This window comes from Saimiri boliviensis, chromosome 14, assembly GCF_048565385.1.
Source record: "Saimiri boliviensis isolate mSaiBol1 chromosome 14, mSaiBol1.pri, whole genome shotgun sequence".
NCBI classification, from domain to species: domain Eukaryota; kingdom Metazoa; phylum Chordata; class Mammalia; order Primates; family Cebidae; genus Saimiri; species Saimiri boliviensis.
In genome coordinates this window covers 208202-222289 of record NC_133462.1, presented here as the reverse complement: position 1 = coordinate 222289, position 14088 = coordinate 208202, and the positions used below count along the sequence as shown (strand labels likewise).

The following is a 14088-nucleotide window of genomic DNA, read 5'->3' as shown; positions in this document are numbered from 1 at the left end:
GCTAATTTAGTATATTTTTAGTAGAAATGGAGTTTGACCATGCTGGCCAGGATGTTCTCAAACTCCCAAACTCAGGTGATCCACCTGATTCAGCCTCCCAAAATGCTTGGATTACAAGCATGAGCCACTGTACCCAGCCCAAAATAGTTCTTTATAGTAACACAAAAATGGCCTAACACAAAGGTCACATAGCAGATACGCTCTAGCAGGAAACAGAGCTGGGATTTTAAGGCAGGTGAATTGGGTCTAATGTTTCTACTGTTTACTCCTTTCTTCCTGCCTCTAGATTTTCCCCCTCCCATGTCGAAATATCTTGGTTATAAAGCTTGTGCTCCCTCCTGGGATCACCTTGAATCACAGCGGTGTCTTATTTTCATACCTATTAAGGATATAGTGATTCCTTGAGGGTTACAAGGTCTGAAGATAGACGAGGTCTTGGCATTTTGGAGAAGCCGGAGACTGGGTGCTCTGAGTCATTGGTTGTCAGACCGAGCCTACCCCATCACACGACTGAAGCTAGACTGCTCTGAGTGTCAAAAGGCGGCCAGGTGGGGAGAGGATCTGGGTTTTACAAGAGGCAAGTCTAGAAATGTCAAAATTGGGGTCCAGGGTGAGAGTAGGACAACTGCCATCTGGGTATGATAGTTGGAGCACTGGTTAGTGGGTGTGGCCTGAGGTAAATGTAGTAATTCCCACTCAGATATAAAGTGCTTCATATTGATGGGGAGCTTTCTGTGTCAGGAGCTTTACATTAGCGTTGTCAAGTTCTGGTAGGCACTGTGAGCACAGATTTCATGGATTTTATAGATGAGACAACTGAAGCTTAGGAGTCTGTGTTCAAGATCACATAATTCATTAGCAGTAGGAGTCCAAGTTGAACCAAGCCGGAAGGGTTACTGAGTGTTTTGGCACCCTTGGCCTTAATCTACTACTCTTCAGATTTCACAGCCCCCATATTCTGGATAATTCACACAAAGCTTGGGAGTTGGAGATGAGGGAATCAACACAGGCATCAAAGAGGAGACAGATGCCAAGACTAGCATGGAGGAGAGATTGCAGCTGATCTGGAGGTATGATTGGAGAGGTTGACGAGCCTTTCAGGGGTGTCACCAATGTGGGAGGGCACAAGCAAAGGCCCAGGGGCAAGGAACTGCTCAGTAGATCCCAGAATAGGACTACCATTGGCTACAGCAGAGTGTAAAATAACAGGGTAGACCAGGCGTCCCCAAACTTTTTACACAGGGGACCAGTTCACTGTCCGTCAGACCATTGGAGGGCCGCCACATACTGTGCTCCTCTCACTGACCACCAATGAAAGAGGTGCCCCTTCCTGAAGTTCGGCGGGGGGCTGGATAAATGGCCTCAGGGGGCGGCAGTTTGGGGATGCCTGGGGTAGACAGTATACTGCCTCAGCAGGTGGAAGACAACTGCCTTTTGGGTTGAGCATAGTCTGAAAGCAATGGAAGCACTGAATCCCACAAAAGCTGGTAACCTCACAGCTCAAAGGTCAGAGCCGTCAGGACTTTGCCTGGAATATTCTGGCATTATTGGCAAACATCTCCCTTCCCCTAACAGGTTGGCTGCTGTACACTGAGCCCCAGTGGGAGATCAGAAGGCAGGTTCAGCAGAAATACATAGGACTCTACTCATATATTGGGAACCGTTTTATTTTTCCTTTTTTAGAGACAAGGTCTCATTCTGTTGCTCAGGCTGGAGTACGGTGGTGCAAACGTAGCTAGCTCATGGCAGTCTTTAAGTCCTGGGATCCAGTGATCCTCCTGCCTCAGTCTCCCAAATAGCTGGGAACAGGCATGCTACTGTCATGCCCAGCACCACTTTATGAGATCTAATCTTGGCCAGTCACAGAGAGGATTGAGCTCTGATGACGTATCTACCCTAACTTTATTTGCTTAGAAGCCCCCATGTGACTCAGCTGGCCTTTAATTCTGATCCCACATGAGTCTTCCGTATTGGAGACATTATACTCAGGAAGGCAAGCCTGAGCAGCGTAGGGATCCCCCAGACACCTCACTGTGCTGGGGAGTACTTGAGAAGCCCTGCTGTAAGCTCTGCTGTCTGCAGAACTGTTGTGGCTTCTGCTCATGACGTAGTTATCATTATCCATCCCCTCAGGGGCCTCCGAGAGAGGTGGCAGCTGCAGTGGCCTCCTGTCATATAGCATGGATGGACACCACAGGCCAAAGAGCTTCATGTCAGGGGATTTCTGGTCTTTTCTCCCCTAGGCCTCAGGAGGACCCAGGGAAATATACAAAGCCAACTTATAGTTTTGGTGAACTGAGTTTGTATTGAAATGTTTTTGGAAATGATTTTCAACATTTATGAAATCAGATGCCACATAAAAATCCAAATATTTGGCTCTTCTTGCAAAACCAGGAAGACTCCACCATATTGTTTCCCCACACCTTAAGAGAGGCAGACCTCTTCAGCCGTAAGTGGAATTTTGAAGGCCCTGGCCATGTGACTCTCTAGAAACCCTGGCTACTAACATAAGCCACTCTAGACCATGATTTCTGTCTTCTCTGTCTTGAGGTTCCTACCTATGCACTGATGGCCATGAGATGAACAGCCCAGAGTCCACAGGAATCCACAAAGCATTTATCTGGATTTCAGTTAGGAGTGACAGGTAGGTCTGCATGTCCTGAGACGTTGTATATACCCTTATGTCACTTGGCCATTTTCTAATGTGCCTTTAGAACAGACATGTCCCTTCTTGTTTACCAGTGTTCTCCACACCTAGAGTTTTGTACCAATGATAATTTCCACATAGCCCTGGCAGGTGTGAACCAGTTATACCTGCCTACTGAGTTCTATATTTCATGAGTCATGACCAGGGGCAGGTCCTGGGGCACATAGCTAATAAAGTAGGACATGCACTGGGAACAGAGGACCAGACTTTTGCTGTTGGAGGTTCTCAAAGAAAGCACCCCATTTTTCAGAGCTAGCTCTGTCTGGCCCCACAGTGACTCTTAGTGTCCGGACTACAAGATTCAGTCCACAGAGCCTGTCAGTCTTTCACAGGAGGCCTTAGGGCAACAAGGCAAATTCAACCAAATCTGGACTGAGAGCTCTTTCAGCCCAATCAGACACTCACTTAGTGCCCCCCGTAAAAAGTCTTTAAACTCACCTCACCACCTCTGAGGCAAGCGGCTAATCATCAAGGCCTTTGTTATCTCAGAGACAGGCAGATCTAGGTCTGGGTCATTGAGACTAAACAAATCATTCCCAAGTGTCACATGTAGATGCAAAAAAAAGTCCATGAAGAGAAACCTTTCTGTATTAGTTACCTATTACTAATCTATATTAGTTACCTGTTACTCTTAGGCAGCAGTAATAGAGTGCTGCCTAAGATTCTGGGAGCTGTGGCTTTCCCACATTTGTTTTCCGTAACTCTGTTGTGAATTCTCTGGTGATTCTTCTTGAAAGGGGGTGTCTATAGCTCAAGGCTTTCCCATTTTCACTGCACTTGTAATGCCTTTTTCCCATAGGCATTTTATATTGGTTTCTCACATAGGAGAGGTGACTGAAGACCATCCTGTATTCCTTACATGCAGGGGTTTTCTCTAATGTGAATTTTTGGTTATGGATAAGGATTGATTTCTTCTTGAGTGTCTTTCTTCATACCAAGTGTTTCAAGAGTCTTCAGTGTGGGTTCTTAGGTGGTTAAAGAGGGCTGAAGTCTTCATGGAGGCTCCCCGTAGCCAGTGCTCTTGAAGGGCTTCTTTCTCGTGGCCTGCCCAGTGTTAACTGATGTTGGAGCTGTGTGGCAACATCTTCCTACTCAGCTCTTAATGGCTTCCCTGTGCCATGGGTGCTCTGGTGATGGAGAAAGGAAGGCATTTCCACATTCTTTTTTTTTTTTTTAGACGGAGTTTCCCTCTTGTTACCCAGGCTGGAGTGCAATGGCGTGATCTCGGCTCACCGCAACCTCTGCCTCCTGGGTTCAGGGAATTCTCCTGCCTCAGCCTCCTGAGTAGCTGGGATTACAGGCACGCGCCACCATGCCCAGCTAATTTTTTTTGGATTTTTTAGTAGAGACGGGGGTTTCACCATGTTGACCAGGATGGTCTCGATCTCTTGACCTCGTGATCCACCCATCTCGGCCTCCCAAAGTGCTGGGATTACAGGCCTGAGCCACTGCACCCGGCCTAATTTTTGTATTTTTATTAGAGACAGGGTTTCACCATGTTGACCAGAATGGTCTCGATCTCTTGACCTCATGATCCACCTGCCTCGGCCTCCCAAAGTGCTGGGGTTACAGGCATGAGCCACCGTGCCCGGCCTTCCACATTCTTTTGAGCTTCTCATTATTCTGGTACTCCAGTGCTGGAAAGGGGATAGTTACCCTGGAAAGTCTTCACAAATGCCTGGCCCTAGAGTCCTCTCACTTGTGAGTTCTGCTGTGCATGAAAAGTGCTCTTTACAATTCAGACTGTGAGCCGTGTCACATCTCCACCATTAATGTTGTTGAAGGTTTGAACCACTCCTGTGTGGGGTTTCTCTCTGGAGTATCCTGCCTAACATTCAGCCAGGAGTACAATCTTTGGCAGGCTAAGGGTGCCATGGTCAGGGTGAGGAATGACCAGTCATGGAGTACTGGCCCTGTCACACACCCCACTGCTGAGCCTGTTCAGTGACATTCACATGGGCAGGGAGAACAGAGAGGGATCTAGGACAAATTGGCAGCAGCAGTGGCTACTGAAACTGTTGTTCAATGATGTGAGCCCAGGCTACCCTTTGCTTTTTTTTTTTTTTTTTTTGGGAGACGGGCTCTCGCACTGTCTCCCAGGCTGTAGTGCAGTGGCACAATCTCGGCTCACTGCAGTCTCCGCCTCCTGAGTTCAAGCAATTCTCCTGCCTCAGCCTCCTGAGTAGCTGGGACTACAGGCGTGCGCCACCACACCCAGCTAATTTTGTTTTTTGTATTTTTAGTAGAGATGGGGTTTCAACATGTTGGCCAGGATGGCCTTGATCTCCTGACCTCATGATCTGCCCGCCTCAGCCTCCCAAAGTGCTGGGATTACAGGCTTGAGCCACTGCACCCAGCCCACTCTTTTCTTTTTTAGAGATGGGGCCTTGCCATGTTGCCCAGGTGGACGCAAACTCCTGCGCTCAAGAGATCCTCCTGCCTCAACCTCTCAAGTGGCTGGGACTGTAGGTGTGCACCACTGCACCTGGCCAGATCTCTCCCTTATGGGGACTCCTATTCACATCCCAGCCAATGCTCTCATGAGTACTTCCTTGTATGAGGGAGGTCAGGGAAACAGCAACAGCTCACATGTAGATTATGCTGAAATTACATGGTAAATAAGCTTTTAAAAATAGGTGCCAAGCACCATATTCTACAAGGTTCTGGATCTCAAGCTTTTTCTAAAATACCAGATCTGTCAACTGTGTTAAATACCCCCATCTGCCTGTGCCCACTCTGTTGGCCAGCAAGACTGTGAAACCACGAAGTGTGTGTTATTGACCAGAAACCCTGGCCAGACTATAAAAACCACTTTCCTGGACTATAGGCTGTCACTTTTCTCAGTCCCCAGTTCCTACCTGGGGAGTCATGGGTGCCAAGATACAGTTCAAGAGAAGTGAAGTGAATGCACACAAAATTGCATTTATCTGTTTTAACTGTGGCAGAAACTTTAACTTGGCAAATATGAAGGTCTGCAGCTCTGGAGTTGTTCTGCACACCCTCACCCTGCAGTCACAGTTGATGGGGAACTATGGCTATTCCTTTGTCCAGGATAGCATGTGCCCTAGTTTACTACAGTCTCCCCAAATCCCTATTTATTACCTCACATCCAGTGTTTCTCTATGCACATGGAGTACTCCCTGGGCCCCTCTAGGTTTTTTTTTTTCTTTTTTTTTTTTTGAGACGGAGTTTCGCTGTTGTTACCCAGGCTGGAGTGCAATGGCGCGATCTCGGCTCACCGCAACCTCCGCCTCCTGGGCTCAGGCAATTCTCCTGCCTCAGCCTCCTGAGTAGCTGGGATTACAGGCACGTGCCACCACGCCCAGCTAGTTTTTTTTTTTTGTATTATTAGTAGAGACAGGGTTTCACCATGTTGACCAGGATGGTCTCGATCTCTCGACCTCGTGATCCACCCGCCTCGGCCTCCCAAAGTGCTGGGATTACAGGCTTGAGCCACCGCGCCCGGCCTGGTTTTTTTTTTTTCTTCTTCTATTTTTAAATTTTTTTTCCCTCTAGGTTTTGCCTTGGTGACCCTGTGACTATTTTAGTGTTGTAGACATTTATTTTTCCTCAGGGTAAGCTCTGGGCCCTAAGGTAACTCTGAAACATAGGCCACTATGTTCGGTCCAGAGCCTTTCAGTCTTTCCCAGTCCTTCACATAGCAATGTGAAATAGGCTACAACAGGACAGGGCAACTACCTGCTCTTCTACTGTGCCCTTAGGCAGATTTCGTGCCCCGACTCTATCCATTCATTTTCTCAACCTACTCCAACAGAATCCCTAAGACTAAAAGGTGACCTCGTCAATAAGGTCTTTATTATCACACATTATAGTGCCGACAAGGTAGGTTATTCCGGTGGGGGGCGATTTGTGGTCTCAATGGACAATCTTAGGGGTTAAACACAGACTTGATTTCTTCCTGAGCTCAAATTAGATTTCCCTCAAGGCTCCTTGACCAGCATGGGTTCAGTTCAGTGCCTAACCCTCTCAGAGGCAATGGGAATCAAACCACTTTAGTGAGCTGAGGACCATCCTGAATCCCTTCAGGACACGGTAAGGGAGGCTCAGGGATCTGTTTTCCCATGCATGAGGACAGGACTGCTGCAAATTTTTGGATCCAGGCAAGATGGAAAGTGGCTATGGCTTCTGCCTTATGCTCCATGGGTGAAATGGCCCTGCAAAGTTTTCTGGGCTGGTGAGAAAGAACAGAGTAGCTTCTAAACACTTTTCCACATTAGGAGTACACACAGATAAATTCTAATATGGGGATTTTACTGCAGAAGTTTGACTTGGCTGAAGATTTTCTCATAAAGACCACTCCCATAAGGCTCCACTCAGGTATGAATCTTTCTATGCTGAGCAAGGTTACAAAGATGGCCGAAGACTTTCCCACACTGGCTACACTTATAAATCCTTTCTCTGGTATGAGCTTTCTGGTGCCGAACAAGTGTAGATCTTTCACTAAAGGCTTTTCCACACTGGATGCACTCATAGGGCCTTTCTTTTGTGTGAACTCTCTGATGACGAACCAGGTGGGAGTTATTGCTGAAGGCTCTTCCACATTCTCTGCATTCATAAGGCCTTTCTCCAGTGTGAACTCTCCAGTGACAAATAAGGCTAGATTTTCGGGTAAAGAATTTCCCACATTCACTGCACTTATAAGGCTTTTCTCCAGTATGAACTTTCTGATGCTTAATGAGAATGGAGTTTTGGCTAAAGAATTTCCCACATTCATTGCACTCATAAGGCTTTTCTTTTGTGTGAACTCTCCAGTGTTCAATGAGACTAGAACTATGAGTGAAGGCTTTCCCACACTCACTACATTCATAAGGCCTTTCTCCAGTGTGAATTCTCCAGTGCTGAATCAGGCTGGAGCTGCGGCTGAAGGATTTCCTACATTCGCTGCACTCATAAGGCCTTTGCCCAGTATGTACTTTCTGGTGCTGGATGAGGGTGGAGCTATTGCCGAAGGCTTTACCACATTCACTGCATTCAAAAGGCCGTTCTCCAGTGTGAACTTTCTGATGTCGAAGGAGATGGGAGCTTTGGCTAAAGTCTCTTCCACATTCACTGCACTCAAAAGGCCGTTCTCCAGTGTGAACTTTCTGGTGCTGAGCAAGGTTGGAGTTATTATTAAAAGCTCTTCCACATTCACTGCATTCATATGGTCTTTCTCCAGTGTGAACTCTCCAGTGCTGAATGAGAGCAGAGCTTCGGCTGAAGGATTTACCACACTGATTACACTCATAAGGTCTGACCTTGGTGTGAACTTTCTGGTGCCGAAGGAAATTGGAGCTTTGGCTGAAGGCTCTTCCACATTTCAGGCACTCAAAAGGCCTTTCTCCAGTGTGAACTTTTTCATGTCTAATGAGGTGTGATCTGCTATTGAAGGCTTTCCCACATTGACTGCACTCGTAATGTCTTTCTCCTGGGTGAATTCTCTGATGATGAACAAATGTGAGTTTGTGGTTGAAGGTTCTCGCACTTTCAGTGCACTCATATTTTACTTCAGTGTGAAGTTTCTGGTGCTTCCTCAGCTTAGATGGGTGACCAAAGGCCTTTCCACACTCCTTGCACACGTGGGCTATTTCCCCAGTGTGAAGTTTTTGATTACCAAGGGTTGATTTCTCCTCTAAGAAATTTCCACCTGTTGGGCATCTAAATGTTATCTCTTCAGAGTGAGTTCTCAAATGGTTGAGGAGAGTGGAGCTTTTCAGGAACGCTTTTCCACAGTTGCTGCACTTGAAGAGTTTCTGTGTGGTACAGAGTTCTGGAATCTGCCCAAGATTGGAATATGGCTTCCTCCTGCTGTCAACAGCTTGAAGCTGGAGGAGGTCACGGCTGACCAGGATGGCCTTCCCACCTTCCCTGCAAGTCAAGGGGTTCTCTGACAGGTGGACTTCAGAGCTCTTCATAAGTGCTTCTCTGTCCTTATACCATCTGAAGGGCTTCCCTCTACTATACTCCTGGTGCTGGTGAAGGTATGCACTCAACCAAAACTCTCTCCCACATGCTCCACATGAGTAGAGTTTCTCCTCAGAGTATGTTCCCTGATGCTCAGGCAGGTGCAAAACGTCTTTCAAGAATGACCCACACATGTCACAGGGGTTAGCCTTCTGGGTGGAGGGATCTGCATTTGCAATCCTGACCTTTAACACCTCTTCTACAGAAGCATTCTTCTTGGGATGGGCCTCCTCACCCTCTACTCCATGCCAGCAACCTGAAAGTAGAGAAATGCCAGGTAAGTAGGTATTCCACTTGGTGGTAATGGATGCCTTCATTAGAAATGTGTTACCCAGCCGGGCGCGGTGGCTCAAGCCTGTAATCCCAGCACTTTGGGAGGCCAAGGCGGGTGGATCACGAGGTCGAGAGATCGAGACCATCCTGGTCAATGTGGTGAAACCCCGTCTCTACTAAAAATACAAAAAACAAGCTGGGCATGGTGGTGCGTGCCTGTAATCCCAGCTACTCAGGAGGCTGAGGCAGGAGAATTGCCTGAACCCAGGAGGCGGAGGTTGCGGTGAGCCGAGATCGCGCCATTGCACTCCAGCCTGGGTAACGAGAGCGAAACTCCATCTCAAAAAAAAAAAAAAAAAAAGAAATGTGTTACCCAGGAATTCACACCCAAGAAGAGGTCCCAGGGATTGTTGACAGGCCGACAGGACCATCATCAGGGTGAAGAAGGGCGCATTATTATGCAGGATAGGGACCAGCCAAGCAACAGAATAAGGGAGACCTCACTAGGGTAAGGACACAGAAATGGGTCAAAGGACTTAAATAGACATTTCCCCAAAAGAAGAGATAGACACAAATGATCAATAAGCATTTGAAAAGAAGTTCAGCATCCTTAATCATTAGGAGCATGCAAACCAAAACCACAGTCAGATACAACTTCACACCCACTAGCATAGCTATAATAAACAGCGGCTGGGCGCGGTGGCTCAAGCCTGTAATCCCAGCACTTTGGGAGGCCGAGGCGGGTGGATCATGAGGTCGAGAGATCGAGACCATCCTGGTCAACATGGTGAAACCCCGTCTCTACTAAAAATACTAAAAATTAGCTGGGCATGGTGGCACGTGCCTGTAATCCCAGCTACTCAGGAGGCTGAGGCAGGAGAATTGCCTGAACCCAGGAGGCAGAGGTTGCGGTGAGCCGAGATCGCGCCATTGCACTCCAGCCTGGGTAACAAGAGTGAAACTCCGTCTCAAAAAAATAAATAAATAAATAAATAAACAGCAACAAATGGAGATGAAGTAGAAAAACTGCAGCACTTATACACTGCAGATAGGGATGTAAAATGGGGTAGCCAGTTTGGAAAACAGTTTGGCAAGTGTGCTCCTACAGAGCTACACAAGAGAACTAAAAGCATATCTACACAAAAATGTGTACAAGACCATTCATGGCAGTATATTTTTAAAAATTGAGATGGAGGTCTTGCTATGTCACCCAGATTGGTCTCAAACTTCTGAGCTCAAGTTATCCTCCTGCCTCAGCCTCCTGGGCAGCTGGATTGTAGGCACCTCACCCAGCTTCTACAGCAGCATTTTTCCGATACCTAAAAAAATGGAAACAAGCCAAATTCTCATCAACTGATAAATGGATAAACAAACTGTAGCCTATCTATACACTGGAGTATTTGGCTGTAAAAAAGAATGAAATACTGATACATGCTACGAAATTGATGAACTTCAAAACCATGTTAAGAGAAAGCCAGTCACAGAAAAACACATGGTAAGAGTCAATTTCTATAAAATAGCTAGGAAAGGTAAGTCTATATAGTCAAGAAGTAGATTCATAGTTGCCTAGGACCAGGGGGAAAGAAGGGATAAGGGAAGATGGGGAGTGACAGCTAATGGGACTGCTAATGAGACCTAAAGTTTCTCTTTAGCTGATGAAAACATGCTAAAATTACATTATAGCAATGATTATACCATGCAAAAACATAAAAATTACTGAACTATATACTTTTTTTTTTTTTTTGAGACTAACCTGTATACCTTAAAGGGTGAATAGTGGCTGGATGCAGTGGCTCACGCCTGTAATCCCAACACTTTGGGAGGCTGAAGCAGGCGGATCACGAGGTCAGGAGTTTGAGACCAGCCTGGCCAATATGGGGAAACCCCGTCTCTACTAAAAATACAACAATTAGCTAGGTGTGGTGGTATGCGCCTGTACTCCCAAGTACTCAGCAGGCTGAGGTGAGAATCACTTGAACCCAGGAGGCAGCGGTTGCAGTGAGCCAAGATCGCACCACTACACTCCAGCCTAGAGACATAGCAAGACTTCGTGTCGGATAAAAAAAAAAAAAAAAAAAAAAAAAAAAGGTGAATGTATGTCTTATCTTAATAAAACTATCTTTTAAAAATATCTCATTGGGGAAAGAAACAGAATCTGGGCATGGCCTCATACTAGGTAACCGAACCAGGGATTGGTGAAGTTCAGTGGGATCTGTTAGGCAGACTGGAGATGTCTGATCTCCAACCTTTGCCTCCACAAGGCTCCTGGGCAACAGCTATTAGGAAAGCTCGTGAGGCTACTCAGAAGAGAGACAGAGGAAGTACACATAGCAGAGTCTCAGCACCCCAGCACCTACAACAGGAAACCTGAGAAGGAAGCAGTACCCATGATCTGGCTTTGGCATGAACAGAACTTTCTATGGGGAAGAGACACAGGGCATAAGCTGGTCACCACCATGCTGGGGCAGGGCATTACCAAGTGAGGTAATGAGCTCAAAGTTTTCCACCATCACATTGTGATACAGGTGCCTCTGGGCTGCATCAAGGAGCCCCCACTCCTCCTGGGAGAAATATACAGCCACATCTTCAAAGGTTACCAGGCTCTTCAATGAGGGGACAGCTGAGCCACAGGGCCAACAGGTATGCTGAAAAAGAAACAAACATGATCAAATGGAAATATGTAGGCCCTTGCCATGTGACTCACAATTCTGACACATCTACCACTGACATCTCTTTTTCTTATGATTCTCTCAGTCCATCTACTACTCACCCACAGCTTATCTTCCCCAGGGCCTCACTTAACATGCCCTGGACTTAATGGTGTCCCTCCCTCTCCTAGTAGTCTGACTGGTCACTGTATCCAGGACAACCCAACCTAGAGAAGCAACAGGCCGATGGGCAGAAGGATGCTGCCTCCTCCCTCCTACTGGCCAATTTTCCTTGTGTCTTCTGGCTCATACCTCCCAAGCAAGAAAATCTGGGCTTTCCTTTCTCTTTATGACTCTTGTACCAGGGCCATGGGTCCAATGGTTCACATTCCCTCACCTTTACATGTCACTCCTCAGACCAGACAATTCTTGTTTCCATCCCTCCCTGTTCATACTGCAGGCTTCTCCCTAGCATCTCACCATGTGCATAGGATTCCTGACAGACACAACCAGGATCCAATCCTGGTCCAAGCCAGCTATAGAGTTCCAAATACTCCACTGCCAGAGGCAGCCATAGCCCTGAAGTCAATGCTTCCCTTCCTTGCCCTGTTCCTTCAACCATCAGCTGCCGAGAATCAAAAGCAGATCTCAAATATCTTTTCCCTCTTACAACGTTGCCTTTGTATGTGTTGTCTCCTTCCTAGTCACAGCTGTCTCTGCTATTCCTAACACTCAAATCCAAGACTCAACTGGCCCCACCTTGGCTTGGGGACTCAGCTTAGGCTGACCCTTTGTGATCTTGCCACTCCACCAGCCTGACAAAAACCCCAGGATCCCACTTAAGAGGAGATAACATGCCCTGACCATAAAAAGGAAGGCCACAAAAATGCAGTGAGCTGCAGAGAGGTAAGTCAACCTAAACCAAAGCCCAGCTCTCATGCTTCTATTGCTGTGCTTCCTCTTTGTCCTGGACCTACTCTCTGCTCAGGAGGCTTGGCCACTATCTCAGACCCAACCAACAATCGCATGCAATGTCCACACACAAGCATCCATCCGTTGGATGTTTCCAATCTAAACCCGACGTTATTTCATAATTGCATGTTAGAGGTCCACTTGGCACCTCAATTTGGCAGTCTCTGGGACATCTCAAATACAACATGGCCAAAATCCAACTCTTTTGATCTTCTCCCTGAAATCTATTCCTCACACAAACTTCCACATCTGAAAGATGAAACGTCAATTTTTTTTTTTTTTAAAGACAGAGTCTCGGTCTGTCACTCAGGCTGGAGTACAGTGGCCTAATAGCTCACTGCAAACTCCATCTCCCACATTCAAACAATTCTGCCTCAGCCTCCCAAGTTGCTGGGATTACAGGTGCATGCTACCATGCCCCAGGTAATTTTTTTGTATTTTTAGCAGAGATGAGGTTTCGCCATGTGAGCCAGGCTGGTCTCAAACTCCTGACCTCAAGTGATCTGCCCGCCTCAGCCTCCCAAAGTGCTGGGATTACAGGCGTATACGACTGCGCCCAGCCTAAGGTCAATCTCAACATCTCACTTTCACTGTCCCACATCAGGTAATCTACGGCCCAATTTGGGCAGATTCAGAAGCCAAGCATTTGTCGTACCTCCACAGGTACCCTGCTGTCCAGCTGCCCAAAGCACACATCTGGACTACGTCCGTCAGCCCCTCACTGGCCTTCCTGCTCCACCCTCAGCATCCCTCCAGTCTGCTCTCCACTAGGCATCTATAGGGAGTCTGTTAAGACTGGAGTCAGAGCACCTCCTTCCTCTGCTCCAAACCTTCCATGGTTGACACCACCATCAGAATGCAGGCCCAGCTCCTCAGGCTGCCATTCCAGGCCTAAGTCTGGTTTACGTGCTCTGTTTCCACCAGACTAAATGGAGATCTGCAGTCCCTGGGATGCTTCCATGTCATCACCACTAGGCAAGGCACACATGCCGGGTCCCTGTGCCTGGGACAGCCTTCCCGATTTCATTCCATAGGATTCCAGAAATGAGAATCCCTCGATATAACCCCTGGCCTGGATTCAGGATCGCAAGGGTAAGTGACCCTCACACAGGGCCCAAGACCCATGTGTGAGGACAGGACACAGCCAGGCTTCCCAGGACACCAACATCCCCTGTATCTGGGCTTCAGGATCCTGAGGGCCGGAATCCCAGCGGAGAGGACCCGGGGCACACTCCACTCACCTGCGCCGGGCCCATCAGCGACGCCGGCAACCCCACTGGAACCTGTGGGCTGGGCAGTGCCATAACAGGAGGTGCCAGGGCTCGCTCAGCCGGACCCTCACACCTCCACTGGGTGGCGCGAACATGGGCTGACGGTCGCACTCGGGGCCTGTCTTCCCAGATACAAGGAACAGGGAGCCGCCTCCGGGCACCGCAGGCACGAAAGTTGGGTCAGGAGACTCCGGAGACCCGTGGCGCTGGCTCCAACTTTCGGGATCACCTTGGTTCAGAAAAGCAGAGTCGT

The 14088-nt window shown here is 47.7% G+C and overlaps 1 protein-coding gene across 3 annotated transcripts; it reads right to left on the bottom strand.

The window, feature by feature from the left end:
- Nucleotides 1-1653: 1653 nt before the first annotated feature.
- Nucleotides 1654-13890, bottom strand: ZNF132 (zinc finger protein 132). Of its 3 annotated transcripts, XM_003944432.4 has the most exons (3): nt 13806-13890; nt 11421-11589; nt 1654-8927 (listed from the first exon to the last, which is right to left on the bottom strand). In XM_003944432.4, the coding sequence occupies exons 1-3, from the start codon at nt 13866-13868 to the stop codon at nt 7042-7044; spliced, it is 2118 nt and encodes a 705-aa protein (XP_003944481.1). In that variant the 5' UTR covers nt 13869-13890; the 3' UTR covers nt 1654-7041. The 3 variants fall into 3 exon arrangements, with proteins under 3 accessions (XP_003944481.1, XP_074241854.1, XP_074241855.1); XM_074385753.1 differs by lacking the exon at nt 11421-11589 and having other exon boundaries at nt 13806-13874; XM_074385754.1 differs by lacking the exons at nt 11421-11589; nt 13806-13890 and adding an exon at nt 10698-10995.
- Between the last annotated feature and the right edge of the window lie 198 nt (nt 13891-14088).

What these genes read in the sequence shown, in the direction of transcription:
- ZNF132 (XM_003944432.4), bottom strand. Translation starts at nt 13,868, where the DNA reads ATGGCACTGCCCAGCCCACAGGTTCCAGTGGGGTTGCCGGCGTCGCTG. An exon ending in CGCTGATGGGCCCGGCGCAG is followed by an intron (nt 11,590 to 13,805) that starts GTGAGTGGAGTG and finishes TTTCTTTTTCAG; the next exon opens with CATACCTGTTGGCCCTGTGG. An exon ending in TGAGCTCATTACCTCACTTG is followed by an intron (nt 8,928 to 11,420) that starts GTAATGCCCTGC and finishes CTCTACTTTCAG; the next exon opens with GTTGCTGGCATGGAGTAGAG.